The following is a 22,561-nucleotide window of genomic DNA, read 5'->3' as shown; positions in this document are numbered from 1 at the left end:
ACCAAACTGTGTATTCTCCCCATTGTCTTCTCAATTCTTTAATCATCTTCTCATGCCACACATACAGGTGGAAAACATCAGCCTAATAAAAGTAGTATGCAGCTTTCCATACTGGTGCTACATTTGCTGCTGAAGGACATTTGAGCTGCAGACAGGCAGCTATAACACACATTGTTTCTGAACCCAAATGTAGAGGACTTTCCCATTTCTCTTTACACTAAAAACATGCCTTAAATGTATTCTTTTTTAACGCTAAAGCAGTTTGAAATCCATGCATCATTTTACTTTAGTGTCACTGTCACTCAATGTATGGAAGTCTGAAAGTAAAATACACTGAATTTGGTGGATGATTTTGGAAAAAGCATGCAAATGTTCAAGGTATGTCAGTAGTTTTAAGATAATACATATTGCATTGCTTGTATTTAAGAATTAAGAAAACAGAAAACTTTTAGATGTTGGATCCACTGGAAAGAAAATGCATAATTATTTAAATCGAGTGTTTTATCTTTAATTATCATCTCAAAGAGACTGACAGATAGCAGAAGGAAAACAGTTTGGCCCTCAAATAGTTTTGCTTTGAATATAGTACACTAATTTAATCTAGAGTAGAACAGGAAAAACTTTCTCTTCTATCCGGTTATTTAGGTAGTTATTCCACAAGGACCTTCTGCTAACTTAAAATAATAAATATACTTTGAAGACTTCTCACCTTAACATGAAGTTCAGTTACACATTTTTCCATGACATGATTCCCCAACTGATGTAAAACTTAGATCCTAGATAAAATAAAACCTGTCCTGACCTGAAAGTGATGGGTATTGTACATCAACGCAGCCGCTGCAGTGGCTGAACAACTAACAGCTGTCACTGGCAACTGTTCACTTTTCAGACATTCACACGCATTCAGCAGCAAGCTTAGATAGATTCAAGACATTGACAAGCAGTAGCCACTGAATCAGAATACTAATAGAAAAAAGGCAGACTTAACAGACTTTGCACCAAAGAGCCAGTATCGTCTGAGAAATCTCCTCTAAGTTGACGTACTACAGGCTACTCTGTTCGTCTGACTGACTGACACCTTCTCTGATTCTTGAGGCAGACAGCAAACTCGCATCAATACGGTTTCTCTGTTTTGTCTCATGGTGGCTCTATCTGCTGTGGACGAGAATAGGAGCGTCTCAGCACTGGCTGGGAACAAGCCTTTATCCTCTCTCTTGTACCATCTCATTCTGACGGTTCAATGAAGATCTCAAGTCCTAAAATTCAGAAATTCTACATGTAATAGCAAAAATAAAGGATACACAAGATCCATACTTCCAAGGTCAAAAAAAAGGAAGCTCTTAATTTAGTTTTATCTAAATATAATAATAGTGAAGTAAAAAACAAAACAATGAGGTCGTTTTCTTCATTTGCCTTAAAATGAGGGTCACCTAAGTCCTAATAGGTTTTTTACAGAGTGCCAAACTACTGATGTGTGGCTTTCTAGGCCTTATTAGGATTTCTGGATTCTTCTCACTGGCCACACCAAAGAGGTGTCTGACTGAACAGAGAAATAAGATGAAAAGAGACAAAAAGCGAGTGATGAAAAGTGTTTCGTTTGAGAAAATCCTGCATCTATTGGTTATTCTGTGTATATAAGAGAGCGTGCGGAAACCATAACAGTCTAGACTGTGTTCAAAGTCTGATCCATTAAAAAAAAGGGCATCATAAATAAAAAAAAAAAAATACATTTTTTTTTTTAGCTAGTTTGTTTAAATATAGGAGTCTGTAAACAGGCAGCTTCATTGCTAATGATCCTCTAGTGGAGGGTGTCAGTGATTGTCTAGCTTCCCCATAGAAACATGACCACAAAACCACACATCTGTAACATGACTATGATCATTAATAATAAATAAAATACTATCTAATTATTTAATAAATAGGACTTTTTAATAACTTAAGTAGCTTTTATACCAACCAAAGGTGCCTCTAACTTTCTGAGCTTTAAACAATCAAACATTAACTCAAAAGTAGGGCAAGTATAATGCTAGATCACTTCATGTTACTGGCCCTGTTTACAGGGCCAAACGCCTACAGCAGCAGAAAAAAAAAAGTGTGCCACAGTTTAATTCTGCACGGTGACGTTCCTGTCCAAACAAAACAAGAAAGCACATGCAAAACAAAGAAAAGTTTGCTTGTCAGTAGAAAGTATTCCTTCTTTTGCTTCTCATGTAGAGCAGCAAAGGGGATCAACAAAAAGAAATGGTGCAGGGAAGAAAAGATTTCAATCAAACAAGAGTTTTCCTCTGTGAAGAGATGCCAGCCAGGGAGAAATGGGGCTCACACGTTACTGGTTCAATTCAGCTTTACAGGTGACAGGCCTGCCTGATGCTACACCCTTGGCTCCATGCTCACCTCACCTATTACCACACACACATGCACACCCATGCAGAAAACAGGAGCTAGTTAAAAGTTAGAGGGAAAAAAAGGGAAAAGTCAGAGTGGGCGAGGAGAAAGTGGGACGTTAAGAAAATAAAAAGATAGTGGAATTGGGTAAAAAAGCAAAAACTGTGGTAATGCAGGAAGCACATAACCAATTTGGAACACAGGCGGGGAGCTTGAAGGGAAAACAGACAGGAGAAGAGGTGTGTTAAGACCCAACGCTGCTCAAAGGCTGCTCTACCCTCACTCCGTTCCCTCTCCCCAAATGTTGACAGTACAAGTGCAAAAACAGGCTTTGAAGTGTGCTCTGCTGAAGGGGTGCCGTGTACCGCGCGTCGTGCCTCGTTTAACAGCGTTACCCATAAAGCATCCCGGGACCTGCCCCTCCCTGCCTCTCCTCACCGTCTTTCATTCTCTTTCACCCTCTCACATTGAACCTTCCACTGTGTTTTGATGATGCCACTGTGGGCAGACATGCAAGGTGGGTGACAGTGAGTAGAGAGAGGAAAAGAAAAAAAACGGCATATAGGTGAATAAATAAACAAATTCAAAAAAAGGGGAAACGCATCATTTTAATGATACCAGATACTTTTTTTTAAAAGAGGACAAAACTCTGCAGTTTGCATCTCAAGTGATACCTAATGGAGCATGAGGGTTATTAAATGGTTGCAGGGAAACACTAATGTATGCAGACTAAGGATTCAGCACTCAAAGCTATTGTGTTGTGTTAAAAGAAACGGCGTGCCAAGGTGACATAAGCCAATAAACAAACAAAACAAAAAAATGGCTCACAGAGAGAATAGAAAATCCTTCCTATTAGTTGCTATGACAAGACACATACCGAATAGAGACTAATTGCCCTTTTTTTTTGGTGAAATGTCTCCAAAGTGGGGAAGGGCAAAGCGAAGGGGAAAGACACTTCTGCTGGAGGTGACTGATGATATCTGGCAGAGTTTCAACCCTTAACTATCCTGCTTTTATTTCCTCTTCGTCCACTGAGGTTTCACAGCAAACATAAATGGTGCCTAAAAATATTAACCAGACTCCCTGCTGTTCATTAGGCCCTAAATTGGAATTCATGCTTATTTTTGTATTGGGGATTTGAACCAGCTCCTTTACAGCTATCATAAAGGGCCACTTGGCATGCTAATTGCCTTGGCCCTACTTATGCTCTCCCTAGCTCACATTCCTAATGGTGTCATAAAACATTCTAGAAGCACGGGCACGTCCCAAACGCCAGGTAGGGAATACTCTGCAATGTGACTGTTTCTCAGCTCAGCCTTGTTTAAAAAGAAACAGCAGATTTGTTATAGTGATCATAGGATAGTATACTAGTGAAATATTATAAACCAAAACACAAGTAACCGTGGTTAGTAGATGTGATGTTCTTTTACATATTACCAATACATTGTCTCTAACATGCCTTCCTATGAAGGAAGATGGTGAAGGCAACATAAACCTTTCAGGTGGTTAAAGGAACTGCAGATTAATTAAACCAGCAAATGATTTAAACAATGCCTTACAACATTGTTTTGGGCCATGCACTCAGACTTAAGTGATTTTTAAAGTTTAAGTACCTGAAAAAGGTAATTTAGGATTTTTCTAAGTAAGGTGCCGTAAAAAGGTTTTACACAGTTAATATCTTACTTCCAGAGGCTAACTGTCTCGAGGTTTTCATCTAGTATAAATCCAGTTAGTCCTAGTAGGTAATGATTAGATTGAGAGATGTACCAATCTCTAAAACGCCATAATTGCTTGTTTGTGGGCAACCTGATGACAGTTTTTTTTATACAGACTGTAACAATTGAGTTGGACCACAACTGATCTTCATGTGTGAAATACATACTGAGCATTGAAGTTCCTTTTCATGCTGCCACATTTATACTTCGAAACTAGGTCGTCTGCTTACTGTAGGTGTCGCAGTGAACAAAAAGACGTCCCTGCCGCCTCTGTAGACACTTGGCTGCACCTCTCCCAAATTGTAGGTGACCACAGACAGTGCCGCAGACAGGAGGCCGGCTTGTTTTGTATTTATGAACGTAATTGCAGAAAACAAATCGTGAAATTGGACCAGCTAGAAGAGCGAGGTGTGTGAGAACGCTGGGACCCTTTTTCCACCTGGATCCCCGCTCTTTTTGGCCCTCATCTCCCTCTGTTGTCGGACAAACTCGCCCCCACTTCCTCGCTGCCTTGGCTGTATCTAGACCCACAGTGTATAGTGCAGACCACGCTCAAAATTGAGCATAAATCAAAAATATCTATGTCGAGCTCACTGCGACACACTGCTGCAGGGAGTCTTTTCTGGTACTAATATGCAGCAGATCCTGTAAGTTCTGTAAGATCCTGTAACTTATAGAGTCCTGTAAGTTCCAATATTGGGCAAGAATGGGTCAGATTTGTTTCTCAAGAGATCGATATTATGAATCTGTCTGCTTGGTATTTCAGGCATGTCCCACCAGGGAAAGACCTAAGGAAGGCTGGAGATATTATTGTCACTTGGCTGGCATGGAAACCCCTCAGGCCTTGAAGAGGTGTATGGGGAGTGGGACCTGTCAAAACTTCAAATCATTTCCAAAGTACTTCTGCATTGTGTCAATGACTTTATCCTGTTGGGATATGTCCCATCCACCAGGGACACCATGTCCAAAAGAGGAGGAACATGGTCTGGAACAATACCTTTCTTTTTAAATATCTCCCAAAGCAGATGTGACAACAGTTTAATGGTTAATTAACAATGATTTATTCATTAACCCTTGTGATATTTATCCAATTTAAATTGTTTTTGGTCAGGGCCGCTCCTCGACTAGCAGTTGCCTTTAGCCTTTACAACAAACTAACCTTAGTTTAACCTGAATGAAGGCTCAAAGTCAGGTTATAATGATTACGGCCTTTTATCAGACCTCAGTTCCCCAAATCCTAAGTTATTCCTTAGTAAATAAAATGTTAGCAAAGTTCAAGCTTTCATATCTTATATAATACAGGGAATTAAAAAACTACTGTACATAGATTCTGCAGCAAATTCACTGCTGCAATGCAGTGCAGCTATATGCTAAGTAATGGTAGCCAAGTGTGACTGCCCTTTGTATATAAAGTCATTAGAACCTCATCAGTTCTGCTTGCTCTAAAGCCCCTCTAAATGATGTGGAACGGTGCATCGAAATGCCCGTGACCCACCTTAGGTGCACGGCAGGTGGGAGAACTTGTGGGCGTGATTATGTATGTGTCTGAGGTCAAAGCAGGGCCCTGAAATAGCACTTCATTAGTCATCCATGGTGTCAGGCATAGTGGACCTCTGCACCCATGCCAGCAGGCAGCACAGACACGTGGCCATGAAGGGACGCTCCATTTGGATCTGACCATCGCCTGAAAGCCTCAAGGGTTTTCTGCCCGCTGACGCTTTTGACCCAGTAAGCCAAGGGGCAGGCAACAAAATGAACCCACCACCTGAGGCAGGGCAGAACGTTCTGGTCTGCTTTCTGACAATGACCGCAGAGAAGGGTGTCATTTTTCCAAACCCACTTTTGGATTCAGTGAGAAAGTTAATGACACATATTTTAGGTTTCACAACTCTTGACAATTTTTTTTTTTTTAAATCAAGCTAAACCTTCCCATTCATTTCTAATAAACATTCAGCTTTCTTTGCACCTTGTCCCATTATCCGTCTAACGAATTTTCTATTTCAGATGGTTCCACTGCTTTGCAAGCCTCTAAACTCTTAGTGACACCTGGCAACAATTTCCTTTCCACAGCTTCAGGCCTAAACTTACAGTAGCACTTACAGCCTTACTTTTACAGTAGGTACAACTCCAGAGGTACAGACACTGGACCAGAGCAGTACATCTGCCCCCACCCTCCTCAGCCAGCAGGCCCTCATTAGGAGCCTTGTAAAGGGCTTGTACCTGCCGGGCTCGGGCCTCTTCATCCCTACACACCCGCAGGCTTCAGGTGGGTAAGGTGGTTGCACTTTACCAGAGGGGACAGCTTGGGCTCATTTAAGTCGATGGATAGCTGCACTAGCCCCCTGTAAACTACAGATCTGTGCAAGGGCAGAAAGGGGGAGTGAATGTGAAGTGTGCAGGGGGGCAAGGATTATGACCCTGTAAAGATGAAAGATGCGGGCAATGAGCAATCAAAGAGGAAGTTTTTCAGTGCTGATGTGGCGGGGGGGACTGTTCCTATCAGAGGCCTCGGGTTATTCAGCCTGAGCCACCGTCTGTCCATATCGCAACAGGACATTAACGGGACACAGTGGACACCATCGGGCTTGGGTAAAGCCACCAATAGCAGCAGTTTAATTGATGTTTAAACTGCGCTTTCTTTTGCAGCACAGCGTGGGATTGTTATTGCACACACATTTCACTCTACATTGTACCTAAGGAAGCGTCTGAATCCTTCAGTCACAAAGTTAATCTGATCTCATGGTAAACGTCGACGCTAAACCCCAGGGTGCCGGTTAAGCTGTTGATTTACACTCTGCTCCAATTACCAGCAGTGCTGAAAAACAACAGCCAACTGTAATTGTGGGAGAGTAGGTATGGAGTCAATCAACCTGGTTATATGCTGAACACTAAACTCACTTAACCTTGTTATCTTGCAACACAGCTCCAGCCATGTAGGAGGAAATTAAATTAGCGTGGGAAGCTTTTAATGGAAAAACACTCAAAAAAACAGCTTTACATTAATTTGATTAGATGGTGGAATGGCTAAAACAAAGTAGCACGCGTTCACATGAAAACACAGAGGAAAGTGCTACTATGCAAAGCAGAGGCTGGCAGGAAAAAAAAAAAAGTCAGACAATCATAGGAGCGGCTTGCAAAAGTAATTAAACCCCGGGAGGAATGTTTTTCCTTTTTGTTGTTTTATAACCAAACTTTATTATTTTTTATTGGATGTTACTAATAACTGTTAACTGAAAAGATAATAATCCAGGTTTTTAAATCTAGATCTGAAGATAAGGTAGTGCTTTACTGTGAAGTGGAAGCGAAAAATAAATGTGCTTCAAATGTCTTAATATTATGTTTTAAGTATTGCCATATATTCCCTGGTGGACTGAAGTCTGGACTTTGACTGGGCCATTTCACCTCATATTATATTGAAGCATTAATTATTGTAGCTGCAGGGTTAGGATTATTATGGTGCTGCAATAAGAACCACTAATTTTGCCTCAAGTGTTTAGAGACCCTTAACAAGTTATTCTACTGGCCTGTCTTTTATTGTGCTCTATTCAGAATTTCAATTACCAGTTTCTTTCTCTCTGCTGATGAAAACCATCATTATTTAGAGTTATGTGAAGTGTTTACATTTTCATGCAGGAAAAAGGTTACATTTTAGTCTCATCCGACCAAAATAAGGACTTCTTATAGCATGTTTTTATTATAATGACTTCTTTCCTCCTGCAATTAAACTATAAAGGCTGGATTTGTAAAGTGAACGATCCTGCTTATACAACTTAAGAGGGAGATTTTGATAGGAAAACATTCTAAGTGCTCTTTAAACTTTGCTTCTTTTTTATTTAAGCATTGACATCTCAAATGCTCTGCTGATTGTGGCAGATGGTTTACTGTCACGTGGTTTGCTGAAAGGTCAATGACTCAATGCAATCTGCTGCCATTCTTACATATTTTCTTTTTTGTTTTTTTGCCAATTGAAATTGTTAGCTCTGGGGTTCACACTAAACGAGGAAAAGGAAAGCAGGGCTTGGAGCCAACAGGTGTGTCAGAATGAACAATGAACCCACCACTTGAACATCTGAGGGCACTCTGGATAGGAAGTCCAGCAGCTCGTTGTTGTCAATGGTGTAAGGGTCCCGTAGCTTCTTTGTGAATTTGTTCACCCCTGTTAAAAGAAAAGAAAGTGTAGCTAAGTAGAGAGGAGTAAGAAATGAGCATTTACATGGCTAAATATATGTACAACACATTTAGAAATCTAATACATCAACTTTTAACTGAACAATTCCTTCAATAGAGGAACAAAGCAAAGCAAACACGGAAGAAGTATTTCTATTTACCAGCTTAATGGGGAAATTTATGGAACTGGTCTCAAAAATACCCCCTTGTTTAAACCTTTAAACCTTTTTACACAAGGATTTTTGAGCATTAATCTTTTCCAAACTTGTCCATGTGTAATGTGTCTTAAAGATCCGACAGAGGTCAGCTAAAAAAAAACCCAAAACAAATGAATCTCTTACAAGGAAAACAAAATGTGAAAATGTGAAAGGTTTTACACCGAAGAGGACTGCAAAACCCTATTCTAATATCTTAATTATTTTTTAGCATGCAGTCTTGTTTATTGGCATGCAAATGGACAGTGTTTGACATATGTGACTTGTTAAAAGACAATCAATTAAACATGTTGTGAGAACATCTCCCACTCAGAGTTGTTTAAGATGCAACGATGAAACCACAGATTCATGTAAAATTTCTGCATTAATACAACAAAATGAATGCAGCTTTCTTGAACTTCTTTTTTTACTAGAATTATCCAGGATCTAAGTTACTTTACTGCTATACTACAGTTAAAAAAAACTGTTTAATGAAACCTAAAAATGATAAAACCATGGCACTAGTGCACACTAGTCCCATAGAGCGGACTAGTGTGCACTTTTAATTAAAATTTGAATATAAATAATTGAAGTTAATGCAGATAACTGCCATTCCCTCACCCCATGCCAGCACGATGAACCGCAAAGGGATGAAGTAGATTACGACTGTGGCCACAACGAGGGCTACAATCGCTAACCAGCTTAAGAAAGGCACGGTCCAGTTAAATGTGCTGTAAAAGAAGAAGAATGAGATTGATTCAAATTTGAAGATATTGTAACAGCCTGTTATTAATGATTCATTTTCACTTATGTTATTATAGGCAATTAGAAAACTGTAATGCTTATGATAAGAGTTTACAGATCAGCCATTCTTGGGGAAAACTGTCTAAACCCCAAACAATATTAGATTAAAACATCAGATTTCATTTGTTGATAAATGAAAGAAAAAGCTTTTCTGTAGATGCAGAAATGTACATTATGTGTATGCATGCACATGAATTAATTTCCATATATGATATAAAAAGGTCAGGCAGGCCTATGAAAGATTCAAGCTCTTAGTTACAATAAGTTAGCCTGGCATGAGAAGGCAGAGTGGCCTGGCAATGTGAGTAAAGAACCAGGACGTGGAGCGAAGCAAAGGGAAGTGGGCCTGGTGCCGAGGAGCAGGCTTTCCACTCACTTCTTTATCCTCTCGCCATAGGAGGCCACTTCATCCAGTGCATTCTGTACACTGATGCACACGTCCTGAATGGCATAAAGCTTGTTCACAAAGCCCTTTCTCTCCGAGTCCTGCAAGAGGACAGATAGAGATGTAGGCAAGTGAAGAAGAAAGCATGGATGAGGGAGGGGGGGGATGCAGATGGACAGAAAAGAGACAGAAGGAAAGGAGAAAGAGGAGAGAGAAGGCAGAGGCTGGGCACAGGCATCTCTCTGAGAACAATGCACTTTAAACAGCTTTGATTTGGAGTTGGGAGCCAAATCACTGGATATCCTGCCTGAAGTGACGGAGCGCTTTCATTCCAGGCCGTAATAAAGATATAAAGTTGGCAGAACAAATCAAAATGTTTCCCTCCTTACAAATACTCACAGGAAAAATTTGAATATGAGAATAAAGAGGCAGAATTAAACTGAAAGCCAAATGGATGCACCAGTCTTTCTTCTCCCCCCTCTTTCTCTCTCTTTTTGGTCCTGCCAAGGCGGCTACGACGACCAGGCAGAGCCCTCTTTTGTTTTGCTGGCTGGCACGCTGTGATGATGTCACCAGCTGTGACATCATTATCATCCTTATTAACGCAGTCAACCATCATGAAAGACTCCTCCTTTTGTGAACTCTCAATGTTATTGCTGGAGCAGGAAAAAAAATAAAAACCTAGGAGCTATGCAGACTATTTCATGTAAATCCTGCCCATCAAACTGAAGCAAAGTGAAGAACTTTAGAAGTCATGCAACAGTCAACAAGCTGCCTGCTGAGTGACGGGGAGACAGAGACAGGACAGATCTGGACACAATGAGGTGACCCAAAGCCAGTGGCTAAGGGAAGACATCAAGACACAGACTCTCTAGTGTTGGATGTGTTTGGTGGGCATGCTCAGGATTCAGTAATTAACAGAACCACCCATTAAAAAAAGATATTAACATATTCTGTAGGACACCTATGGGATGCCAGGGGAATTATGCAGTCAAACTATAAGAAAAAAATACATATAAACTTTTATATCTACCAGAAAAAAAATTTGTAATACACACATATTTTTAAAGGATTTTTTAACACACAGCAGCATCTTCCTAAAGTATTAATTTTTAAAGAAGTTTTTGACACTTGTTTTTATGTTCCAAGTGAGAAACTTGAATTTTTTGGGGAGATATTTCTTACTGACTCCAAACAAAGGTTCACATTCAGTAAAATGAGGCATGATTTTCTTACAAATGACTATCTTAAAAATGTGTGCCTTAGCATTCAACCCATCAATCTCTAAAGCATACACAGTCCAACCAAATTCATTCAAACCTTACTGTAAAATTCAAATAAAGGGATCCTATACTTGTACAATACAGCTGCTGAGTGAAACCCTTAAACAACATCATTAAGATTGAGGAAGACGTGTCATCTGTCAGGGTTAAAGTTATGGAAAATCAAAGCAGGGTTAAGTTATGAAAACAGTATCCAGAGCACCAAACATCTCAAAGCACAGTTCAATCAATCTGGCAAGAAAACATGGAAAAAAGGGCAACAAAAAAAATAAATCTGACCAAAACTTACAGACCTGGAAAGCAAGAGTGTTGATAGAATGTGTAGTAAAAGGGGATGTAGCCATGGTAACTCCAGAGGAGCTACAGATTTATGTACCTAATTGAACTTTCTGGCCTACAGGCAAACTATTATCTGCATCAGGCAACTGTTGGTAAAACTACACATCAGCCCTCCATTAACATGTAGTGGCAGCTTCATGTTAATGTTAATTTCCCTCTGGGATTATTAAAGTATGTCTGATTCTGATTCTGTGGGGATGCCTTTCCTTTGAAATAACAGTGAAATTGAGTTGTTGGGAACTTGAAAACACTTGTTACTGACAGACTTAAAAAATGGTTCTCCATCTAAGATTTTAGTCTCTACACGTGAAAATTGTTACACACGTAAAGCTTTTAGACTAGCAGGGGAGTGGTGGCCTAGTGGTTCGGGCAGGCATCCCCAAAGTTGGTCCTGCAGGTTTTAGAGATTTCCTTGTTCCAGTACAGCTTATTTTATTTGAAAGCTGATTACCAGACATTTACCAGACTCCTACAATCTTCCACTCTGGGTCTCTGAGCAAGATCCTTAACCCCGGATTGCCAGAACACTGGTAAATGAATAGATTCATGTCACTGTCTTAACTTGTAAAAAAAAACATTTAAACAATGTATTGTTGTCTTTGCTTTCAATAATCATACATTAGTCTATGAGTGACAAAGCTGTTCAGCATGTATAACTTTGACGGTAGGTAAAACAATTACAATTTTTTTTTGAGGGTCTGAACGCAAATGCAAACCACATCTCTATACAAAAAGTTTTAACATATGAGTTTCTAGGCTTTAACTTTACTATTATTCACTACTTGTATTGTTTGTCAAATAAAATCTGCATTAAATGTTGAAATTTGGGGTTGAAATATCACAAAATGTGAAAATCTTAAGGGGATGAGTATTCTTTGAAGGCAACCAGACATTGGATAATCCTTCTGTCCATCCATACATGTTCCCCCCTTATTGGTGATGGGGTTGCATTGAACTTGGTACAGTGATACTTGGTAACGTTCTCCTGCTCATTTTAGGGCATTCCAAGGCGTTCCCGGGATAGGGGCGAAACGTATCCCCTTCAGCAAATTGTGACACTGTGGCTTGATAAACAACTTAAGTTGAACAAAGTCAGGGGCCACGTTGCTTTTTGTTAGGGAACTGTGTAACTGAGAAAGATGGATTCAGTCTGGTAGATTAGAGAAATAAGCTCTGAGTAATTCCTCTCCTAATACCCACAAAAGAAAGTGCAACAGTCAAAGACATGAAACTTCAGGACCACATTTAGGTCTTTGAGTCCAACAACCTCACCGCAGCCCTCCCAATGAGACCCAGTTACCCCCCCACCCCAGCCCCCAAAAATAAAACCTCTTCTTTTTTGCTCTCCATCCAGGATCAGATAATATGAAAAATGAACCATGGAGCAGCCAGGGAGACCACATGGCCTCCCCTGCAAAACCACACAAGACAAATACATATCATTAGACAACCTCTCTAGGTTATTTTTCTTCAAAAATATTTTACAAGACTCCCTTATATTCCCCCTCTCACCCTCCTGCTTCTTTTGGTTCTTTCTTTCAGATCCATCTGTTTTTCATTCTGCACTAAAACAAATCCCAGGACGATGTGTCTATTGTACAGGGCTTGGTTAGGTCAGGCCAAGCCAGGCTGGATCAGAACACATTATTTTCGAGCCTGGACTCAGGGGAGAGTGTTTTAGGGCCATGGGAGTGGTTTGAGAGAACGAGTGGAGGTGGAGACGATAGGTCAGAGGTCCTAGGCGTATAAACCATTGCCACATGCCCTTCGGACTGCGGTCTGAATCCTATTTCCTGTCTTCAAACACGGTTTTGGGAGGCAGGAGGTAGCAATAACACTGAGGGCCATGGAGAACCTTGTTTTCCCAGCTTGCCTGCACACTGAGCACATATGGAGTCAGGCAACCTGTTCTTATAATGGAACCTAATATGCACACAAACACACACACACCCTAAAGCTATGAGATAAGGTTGATCTGCACACCTGGTCATACTGTGGGACTCTACAAATAGTACTACATCCCTACACACACTACATAAACCCTTCACTTTTAAAAGTTAAGGCCTCTTTCTCTACTGAACCAGTTTAAACATAGTGGAGCGTAATGATTTATTGAACATCTACGCAGACAGGAACAAAAGATACATGCTATGTGTTCACTTTATCATTTAAAAAAAGGTGAAATATCTTAATCCGAGATTTGTGTTTTGTCTGCATACTGACATGTCTTCAGGAGCAGATCCTTCGCACACATACAGCACTTTGACTTTCTTTCAGTGGTGTTGGACAAATTGTTTGTGCTCTGGTGTTAAGCACCAGCTCACATCATGATTTTCCAGTCTTGACTGATTTCTTATTTCAGAGGCTGGACTAATGTATCTACAGGGACCCAGGGTCTGTACTGTTAAGCTCTAGCTATCCATTTATATTGATTTCAATTCATGTTGGGGGGAGAAATAAATACATTATCACGCTTTCAGGTCTTTTTTGGTTTTGTTGGTTAAAATCGAGCAATTTTCCATTTTCCTATTGAAGCATTCTTGCTCAGCAGGGAGGGATTGCTGCAGTCATTGACAATGCATATGGCTGAGCTTTATTAGACACATAAATGTCAGGGTTTGGTGGAAGTTGCTTGAGGAGTCAAATGCAGAGATGAGGAGGTAGGGATGAGTTTTTGCAAATTTAATCAAAATACCAAAGGCAACAGAAACAAAGTCCAAAAACAAAAATACTGCAAACCAAAAATGCAGGAGACTTCATGGAAAACACACATGGGAGCAAAGAAAAAATGAGAAATCAGCAATGAGGAAGTGCAGAGGTGGTGTATATATGGGGAACAGAACAAAGAATGGGCTAATTAGCTGATATGGAGCAGGTGTGAATAGAAGTGACTAGAAGGGAGCTAAGGGAAAGAAGACAGGCACAAGGGGGTAACAAAGTATAGCTCAAGATCCACCAATTTGCTTAAAAATAACAAGAAAACAATTACAATGACACAAAATAAAAAAAGAAACAATAACCAAGAATCCAGAATGACATAAACTAAAATGTAAATGAGAACTAAAGAAATCCACAAAGGGTAGGAACATGACAATAACAATGTACATTACATGATCAATTAAATTTAACAGTGCTGTGTGAAAGAGATGACCAACTCCAGTCATTGAGAGCTCCCATCATGCAACCTTTCAACGCTTTACTAATCTAGCAAACTGAATCAAGGGATTGACTTGCTGCCATGCCTCTGCAAAGCTTAATTAGAAACCGAACTAATCAAAGTTCAATTTGGAATAATGCAGATTTTATATAGTATTTCATGTATTAAACCATCTTGAATACGACCTTAAGATGATGGGTGTCATAATGCAGTGCTGTGTAAGTAAACTACACTCAACTGTTAAGGTTTAAACAAAATGAAAAAATACTTTCTGTGCTCTGATGGGAACTGTTGCTTTTTAGATTTTACATTAAGCCCATTTAATGGAATTGGCGTAGTAAGTTATGCAGCTTTCTCTGGAAGTGTTGGGTTACAGTGACATGTCTCACTGTAACCATCAGCCTTGTCTGTGTATAAAATCTAATCACTGACACCTTCCAACTCTTCATAAGCAATGCAACAGCTGTAAGGGATAACCAAATAAAAAGATTGTTTTGGTTGTTTTCTTGCACAAGGGACTCAACTCACCTTTGCACATAGATTTAAGAGTTTTAAATTAAGTGGTGGTTGTAGAGTCTTGGTAAGTTAAAGATTATTTACTGCAGTTCTCCAGCAGGGTGAGCTAGTCTTATTTTTTTTTACCTCTGTGGAAAGATAAACTCCACTCCTTATCTAAGCATTTATTTTATAAACTATTTCTGAGGGGCACACAGGCTGTTATGTGAGCTGAAGCTAAAGTCAGCAGAGCGTCGCGTTACAAGGAAAAACTGCATTAAGACAGTTTGTGAATGTGAATGAAAATGTGTTTGTACAGCGAAGAAACTCTTTGACATCAATTAACTCTCATCAGCCTGGCAGCACAAATGTTAGGTGAGCCAATGTCCTTTTGTTGGGCAAGAGTTGCATGTTTTAATTGCATGTACAGCATTTAGAGACAATAAATGCATCTTTTTGCGGTTATGTCAAAAGTTTGCGTCATTGTTTGGATGTGTAGCGTGTGATGTGAAATCCCTGCCGAGCACTCCCTGGCAATGCATCGAGAATGCTCGTTAATGCGATTCGGGTTGTTTGCTTGTGTTAGAGAGAAATTACCCTTCAGTGATACCAAAGTGAGCCCAGGGGTACACACTCTCGCACACCTACTAAGGAAAAGGCAATTCAGGCAAACCACACTGTACTGGATGGTAAATTGTGGTAAACAATGTGGTAAACTCCTTGAAACACTTTATTAAATATTTAACAAAAGAAAGCTGCACAATGCCCCTAAGTGCTGGAATTCATTTTGTTTGGAGAGAGATGGCTCATGGAATAGCACATTTCTATGCTAAAGTATGAAGTGAACAGTTGCAAACTTTGCAAAGACAGTTTGTTCCACAGTGACCCAAGGCCTGAAGGAAAACAAGAGAGAGAGGTCAGAGAGAACTCAGTCTATTACTACGGACGCTTATATCTGTCCTACATCTACGAGGTGGAACCGAAAGAGCCAATTGAGACCATTCTAACCTCCTGATCACACTCTTCCCCCTGCTGGGTTGTGCCATAAAAATGATAAACCCAACAGTTATAAAGTAGCGACATTGTACCCCATCACACCAGGAAATGAGTCTGAACCACAAGTGACTGCTGCTCATTGCTGCTGTGCTAAAATTGCACCTGTTTTTCTTTGTTTTGCATCGCTCAGTCTGGCAGCACAGTAAAAATTGAAATGTCATATAAAATGTGACAGCATGCTAATATGTAGCTCCCAGAGGGCATCTGAAAGCACTGTTGTTGATTTTGTAACTGCAGAGAGAGTCAGTATTCCTCCCATTTTCACCCCAGGAGAACGGAGGAGAAAAAAACCCATTTGGAACAGCGAGGAGTACTATGGAGGTGACACAAATTAAGTTTCAAAAACCTGTACAAGGTTTAAAAACAACATAAAATCATTACTGCATATTACTGCAACATTGAAAATGTCACATTTAATTTTATTCAGCTACTACATGAAACAGATCCACGTTTTAATTAATAAGATTATAGAAATATTTTTTTTCCACAAGCGACAAACATCCAATTCTGCTTATAATAGGAGAAAAATATGATCTAGTGACTGAATAAAGCATCATTCAGTAGAAGCTTTTTAACTGGCCTTTGCTTTGTGATGCTTCTGAAATATAAAAAATTGATGTATAAAAAATTTACAACTATGAAAAGTACATAAAATAAAGAGTAAATAAGAGTAATAAGAGTAGATAAATAACTGCAGTACTTCTTTACTCCAACTAAAGGTAGGTAATGAAAGTAATTTAATTTAATCAAACCAAGAGTCTTGAAGTCATGAGGGAAACATACAGACACCTACTCAACCTAAAGCATCAAAATAAAAACAAAGGTTTTGCTTTTTTCTTTAATAAAACCAGAGAAGTTTAAATACACTGACACAAGGACTTTCTATTTTTATTACATTATCTGTTATTTTTTAAAGATTCCATTATATTTCTTCGTGGCTGATGAGCATGTATGTGATTATGTTTATTTAAACTGAATAATAAATTATCAATCCCTACAGCAATTCCTTTCATTCTGGATCTATTACCAAGTCAAAGAGTTAAGCTGCACACTCAATTTTTTTATGCACATCAGTCACAAAATCTGTGCAAATAATTTTCATTCAGAAAAAAAATCTCTAGAAAATTGTATGCTTAATCTGAACAACAATTTTTGGTATGAAGAAATCTATTCTGAGGCAAGAGAAGACAAATATTATATGATTTTTTTTGTGATGTAAAAGAATTTATTATGATAAAATAATGACAAATCTTTTTTTTCCAACTACTGCAATAAAAAGAGAAGAAAATGAACTCTTAAAAGTGCAACTAGGCATTCTGTTTTTCAACTATTTATAAATAGTTGCCATAAATGAATTGTTTTAGCAACAGTCCAAATCTTGCAAGCTTATAAAAGCAGGAAGGAGCCACAGATTTCATAACTTAGGGATTTAATAAAGGCTTTTAGCGGTATTAGAAAACTGACCTAAAAAGGGACCTCTCTCCTTTCCTGGAAATGACGACATGAACTAGGAGCCTGCGTAAAAAAATGCCTCAGACAAAACGGGGCAACCTGGCATCTTGCCCGTGCCACATGAAGGAAGCAGATGTTCCCAGTTTTTATAACAGATCATTTATCCCATACATCTATTTCCCTCCCTCTCTCTTTGTTCAAACACATATCCGTTTAACTGAAGTAATGAGATGCACAGCATGTCCTCAGACACATGATAACAACATAAAAGCACCCATTTTGCACCATGTACTGCACCATACGTGTAACTAAATAAATACCTATCAGATTAGGATGAATCTTTGTGTTGCAGAAAAAAAAGAACCATATATGTGCTAAAGGTTGCCCCCATAAAGCCAAAGTCAAACTCTAGTTAAGACTGTCAGCTGATGGTGGGCCAAACACACACTTTGCTCCACAGTACTAATTAGTCTGTTCACCCACATCAAGGATAAATATACACATATATAAAGAAGGGTAAAGAGGCAGTGGGTTTAAAAGAAAAGTCAGTGATGGTGCTTATTTTCAGTTTGACCTCTGCTTAATGCCCTAAAGAGAGAAGTTTGTAGTGTTATGAGTGAACGTGTCACTAATGCTTCTGGTTGGCAGGAGGTTGCACGCCACTGATCATCTTTACCCATCTCCCTGCGGAGCCTCTCATCACCTCCACTGTGCCAACTACTCTATCAGGCTCAAGGTCAGGCTCAAACACACCAACTATCTCCTGATCACCCCTTACACTACCACCCGACCCCCTGCCCACCCCGCCTCACCTCTGTTCCCCTGCTCCTGCACTCTCCTTCCCCCGTCCTTCCCCGGCATCCAGCATAGCAGAGTGTGATGAATGGGACATTATTACTCTTGTCCGCTGTTGGCCTGATTTTAGCCACTCCGACTCATCTGCTTCTGTCTCGTCAGTCTGTCTGCGTTTCTGTCTGGCCTTAAAACATATGTTACTGCTTGACCTACCTCCAATCTATTTTAGTCATCCCGCAGTGAGGGCACATGCATGCTTTTGTAGGTTTAGGAAATGTGCATACACACGTTCTTCTAAACAAATAAAGCATCTTTATCTTGTAAGGAATTAAATGGGGTTAAATAAAATTGGATTTTTCACTCTCCAAACCTGACAAAACTTTGGGATGCCTTTTATTGCATATGCACCCTCAGAGACACACAAGCAATAGAGTCAGATGTAAAAAATACACAGTCTTATAACTTTGTTTTAGAAAGAAAACAATATGAATGAGGGTGCACAGCCACAAAGTGAGGGGATCACTTCTTCAAAAAGTAAATAAAATATGCATCCTCTCCGTGCTCATTACAGATTTATGACTCTTGTTAAAAGGAAAGGTGGCGGCTGCCTTCTTGCATGTCTGACTTTCAAAAATCAGACGACACTGCTGTCAAGTGTTGTGCTCCACATTCTGTCCAATGAGAGACCGGGAGGGCTGAGTGTATGCCATCTCCAACATCCTATGCAGCGAGAGTCTCACAGAGACTTACTTTTGGGTGGATGGGAGCACACCAGAAAAACTCCTCACCTACAGTAGGGGGAGCGTACCGTGCAATCCTTTGATGCATACTTCATCAATGGAAAAGTTAAGCTGGTTCAGCCACTTGTCTGTGTGTGTGATTAAGAACAATAACACTTGGGGGAGTAGACGTTCTTCCGTCACTTATAATGAGCTTTGGGATTTGCAATGAATATATGAACTTCCTGAAACAAGTTTAATAAAAAAAGCACCCAAAACCTTGTTGAAGTACCCCCACACTAACCACCAAATACATACACATAGAGAGTACCTTGCAAAAGTATTCACAATGTTTGAAGTTTTTTTTAAATGTCATCTTGTTTGCAATTTTCTATCAAAGATTGCCTCATGCTTTTTTTTTTTTTTTTTCTGAAAAAAATTGAAGATTTTAATCCAGTCCCATTACCTGTGAGAACTACATTCATAGCAAATGTTTGTTTTCAGATGAAGTTAAAAGTAATATATTTGGGGTCTAATGCACAGTTTGCCACAAGCTTTGTTCAAGAAGGTGCTTGGAGCAGATGGAGCCAAAACTGAACTGTTTGAACCAAATGTTAATGTTTCCTAATGGTGAAACTTCCCCATGGCAGCACTATGCTTAGGAGATGCTCTCTCTGCAGAAATAGGGACACTAGGAAGCTGGATGAACAACAGCAGAGCATAATCTGAGGGGAAAAAAGTATTAGATAAAGGAGAAAAAAAAAACAAAAAAAAAACTTAAGACTAAGTGAATGACTTCAGCAGGACAATGACCACAATGCAGCCCTTGAAATGGTTTAAATCGAAGGATATCTGTATCAAAATGGCCAAATCCAAAACTAGAACAGTTGTTGGTTAATTAACAAGTTGGTTACAATGTTTCTAAGCTTGAACTATGTGGCAAAAATTGTAAAGAAAGTTTAAGGCTCCTTATGTACAAAGGTTTTAGAAACATTCAGTAACTCAAACCTGTGCATGCAGACTGCGACATAGTATTAGCAAAAGGTGGACACACACACATTTTGTTTCTGAGTTTAGACCTGAATGTTCAACTTTAATCCCACGTTACCAGAGCAACCTCCTCCATGCCTTAGCAGTAGAGCCTCAAAGACTTATGGCAAACTGGATCTATTAGGGATTCTTTAAAATTAAATCAGATTGTGGAATAAATCTATTTAGAGGCATTTTGGTGAAGAGTTGAATATAAATGCTTATAAAACTTTGAAGATTTTTATTTGTAAAAGAAAAAAATGCATAATTTTTTTTGCTGCAACAAAATCATTTTGGTTCAGCCATTTTAAAAAACGCTAATAAAATATACTAGGGTTTTACCATGTAAGAGGAAAAAAAAGAAAAACTTCAGGCAAATGAATGCTTTTACAAGCAACTAAATAAACACTGAAATGTTTAATTTGGTTATTAGATTATTCATAGGTGCCTAATGTTTACAAAAGCTCTTTAGTGAAAATTATTTTTTTAAACCAAACAACAACATGTTGATCGATTAAGTATATTAAATCACTATCGTTGCACTGCTATTCTAACAAATATCACAAAGACATTCATTAATCCCCATCTGACAATTTTTTCAGCTACAACCAAAACTTTCAAACACAAACACAGTCAAACCTCCGTCGACAGCTAACATCCTATGTTAGAGAAGATCAGCAGGGCTAGGGGGACGCCACACAAGAAGACATGCTGGAGCTCACTTATCCTCCCAATCACCTAAAAAGAGCAGGCACAGGCATGACTCTTGCAGTGGGCAAGGGGACCAAACGTGCAGTGCGAACAATGTCAAACTGAGACACGGACAGGGCACAGGTACTGACAAGGACGGCAAACGGAGGCCGTCGGACATACGATGAGCTAACTGGCAAACCGGGAGACAGCGACACACACCAGCAGGAATCGGAGCCAGAGCCACACACATGTTAACTTACCACCATCACTCGTATCCACTCAAAGTGCCAGGAAGCCAATATATCCTCGAGGATATGGTTTTTATCATAGCTGTCCTCCCAGGGGCCTTGTTTAGGGTCCTTGTGGATAGATTAGAGGGACATTTTCTCTTTACAAGCCAAAGGAAATAAAATATTATCTTTAGACAATGTGGATATTGGGTCTTATGCACTGTTCGCACCAAATCCGATGGGGACAGTTCATCACAGGGCACAGATTTCGCCTTAATTTGCAGTATTATTCTTTGGTACTCACCTTTATTAGCCTTTAGTTCAAGAAAATTTGATGGGTAAAATTATACAGAAATATTATTCTTGTGCTATGCTTTAGAGAAAGACATATTTCCATGTGTTTTTACGCTTTTTTACACCGCTCAATGCATTTAGCTGGGATCTATGTGGCGGACCAGCACAAAGTAATGTGCAACTGTGAAGTGGGAGGGAGGGATTTATTCATTTACAAATGTTTTCACAAACTGTGGCATGCATTTGCATTCAGCAGCCATTAGTCGATAACACATATAGAGACTTTAGATGAAAAATGAAAATGCATTTATGTCTGGACTTAAACAAGACCATTTTATATTGTAATTTAGTTTTCATCCCATGCTTTTATTTTAGCTCTGGCTGTACCTTTAGTGTCATCCTGTTGAAAGCTGAAGATCCATCCAGTCTAAACTACAGTATTTTGCAGAGGTTTTCAATGAGGTTTACCTCGTTTGTTTGTTTTCTAGATCTTTAACCAAAAGCAGCCAAGAAAACCATCCTAACAGACCAGACCACGTCCTTTTATGTTACCTAAATTTTCTTCCAAACTGCTGACAGGATTTCATTTTTTTCTTTATTCCAGCAATGATTCTCTTCTTGCCGCTCTTCAGTAAGAATTGTGCAATGCACCAGTTAGATGTCCTGTTGTCAGTTTCTTTAACCTGAGCATTATAGCCTTGCAGCTCCTCCTAAGACTGAGCCTGTCAAATTAGTGCAACTTTGTCTTAATAGGCTTGCAATAATACCACATCCATTCTATTTTCATTGAACAAAGCCCTGTGAGATATCAAATTTGAAGTTGTTTTTATAACCTGAGCCTTGCTTCAACCTTCTCCACAGTGCTATCCCACAACCATCTGGTATGTTCCTCAGTTTAAATACAGCAGTTTGTTAACTACAGTAATTTTCTCTAAAAAAAACATCTCAATTTATCACAAAGCAGCTGGATTTAAACTTTGATTAGATTATCCAGAAGTAGACTGCATATACTTAGTAGCTGATTTCTGAGGACAGCTGGTCACAATGGATTCTATTCAGTGATATTAGAGTAAGGGGGCCCAAACGTATATAAGACTTCTTATACTTATTTCTAAATTGTTGAGAACAATAATTTACTTCCTCCCTGTTTTAGAAATAGTGTTGAATTAATCAATCCCATTAAGTCAAATCAAATAGAATGATAGAATTGTTTCGTGACAAAAATGGGAAAGAGTTCATGATAATATATTAAAGGGAATATGTGTTTATTGGTAAAGAAAAGAATAAGCGAAAGCATTACCCAAAGCTCCACTTTAGTTAATGTTCATGTGGAATTACTTTTGCACAGTAAAAGAGGACAAAAGTATTT

General features: G+C 39.2%; 1 protein-coding gene across 5 annotated transcripts in view; it reads right to left on the bottom strand.

Moving 5' to 3' along the window:
* mctp1 (multiple C2 domains, transmembrane 1) overlaps positions 1-22,561 on the bottom strand; it is a 168,708-nt gene that overhangs the window by 7,701 nt on the left and 138,446 nt on the right. For 3 of the 5 annotated variants that reach the window (XM_015373325.1, XM_015373326.1, XM_015373328.1), the window contains 4 exons: positions 20,929-21,027; positions 9,642-9,751; positions 9,083-9,192; positions 8,159-8,256 (listed from right to left, as the gene is read on the bottom strand). In XM_015373325.1, the coding sequence (XP_015228811.1) occupies positions 8,159-8,256; positions 9,083-9,192; positions 9,642-9,751; positions 20,929-21,027 (417 nt within the window). Of the gene's footprint in view, positions 1-8,158; positions 8,257-9,082; positions 9,193-9,641; positions 9,752-20,928; positions 21,028-22,561 lie in introns of those variants that run through there. The other 2 variants (XM_015373327.1, XM_015373329.1) reach the window with 2 other exon arrangements.

Source organism: Cyprinodon variegatus, unplaced genomic scaffold, assembly GCF_000732505.1.
Source record: "Cyprinodon variegatus isolate N-32 unplaced genomic scaffold, C_variegatus-1.0 Scaffold85, whole genome shotgun sequence".
In the NCBI taxonomy this organism is placed as follows: domain Eukaryota; kingdom Metazoa; phylum Chordata; class Actinopteri; order Cyprinodontiformes; family Cyprinodontidae; genus Cyprinodon; species Cyprinodon variegatus.
This window is presented reverse-complemented; position numbering and strand designations above follow the sequence as displayed.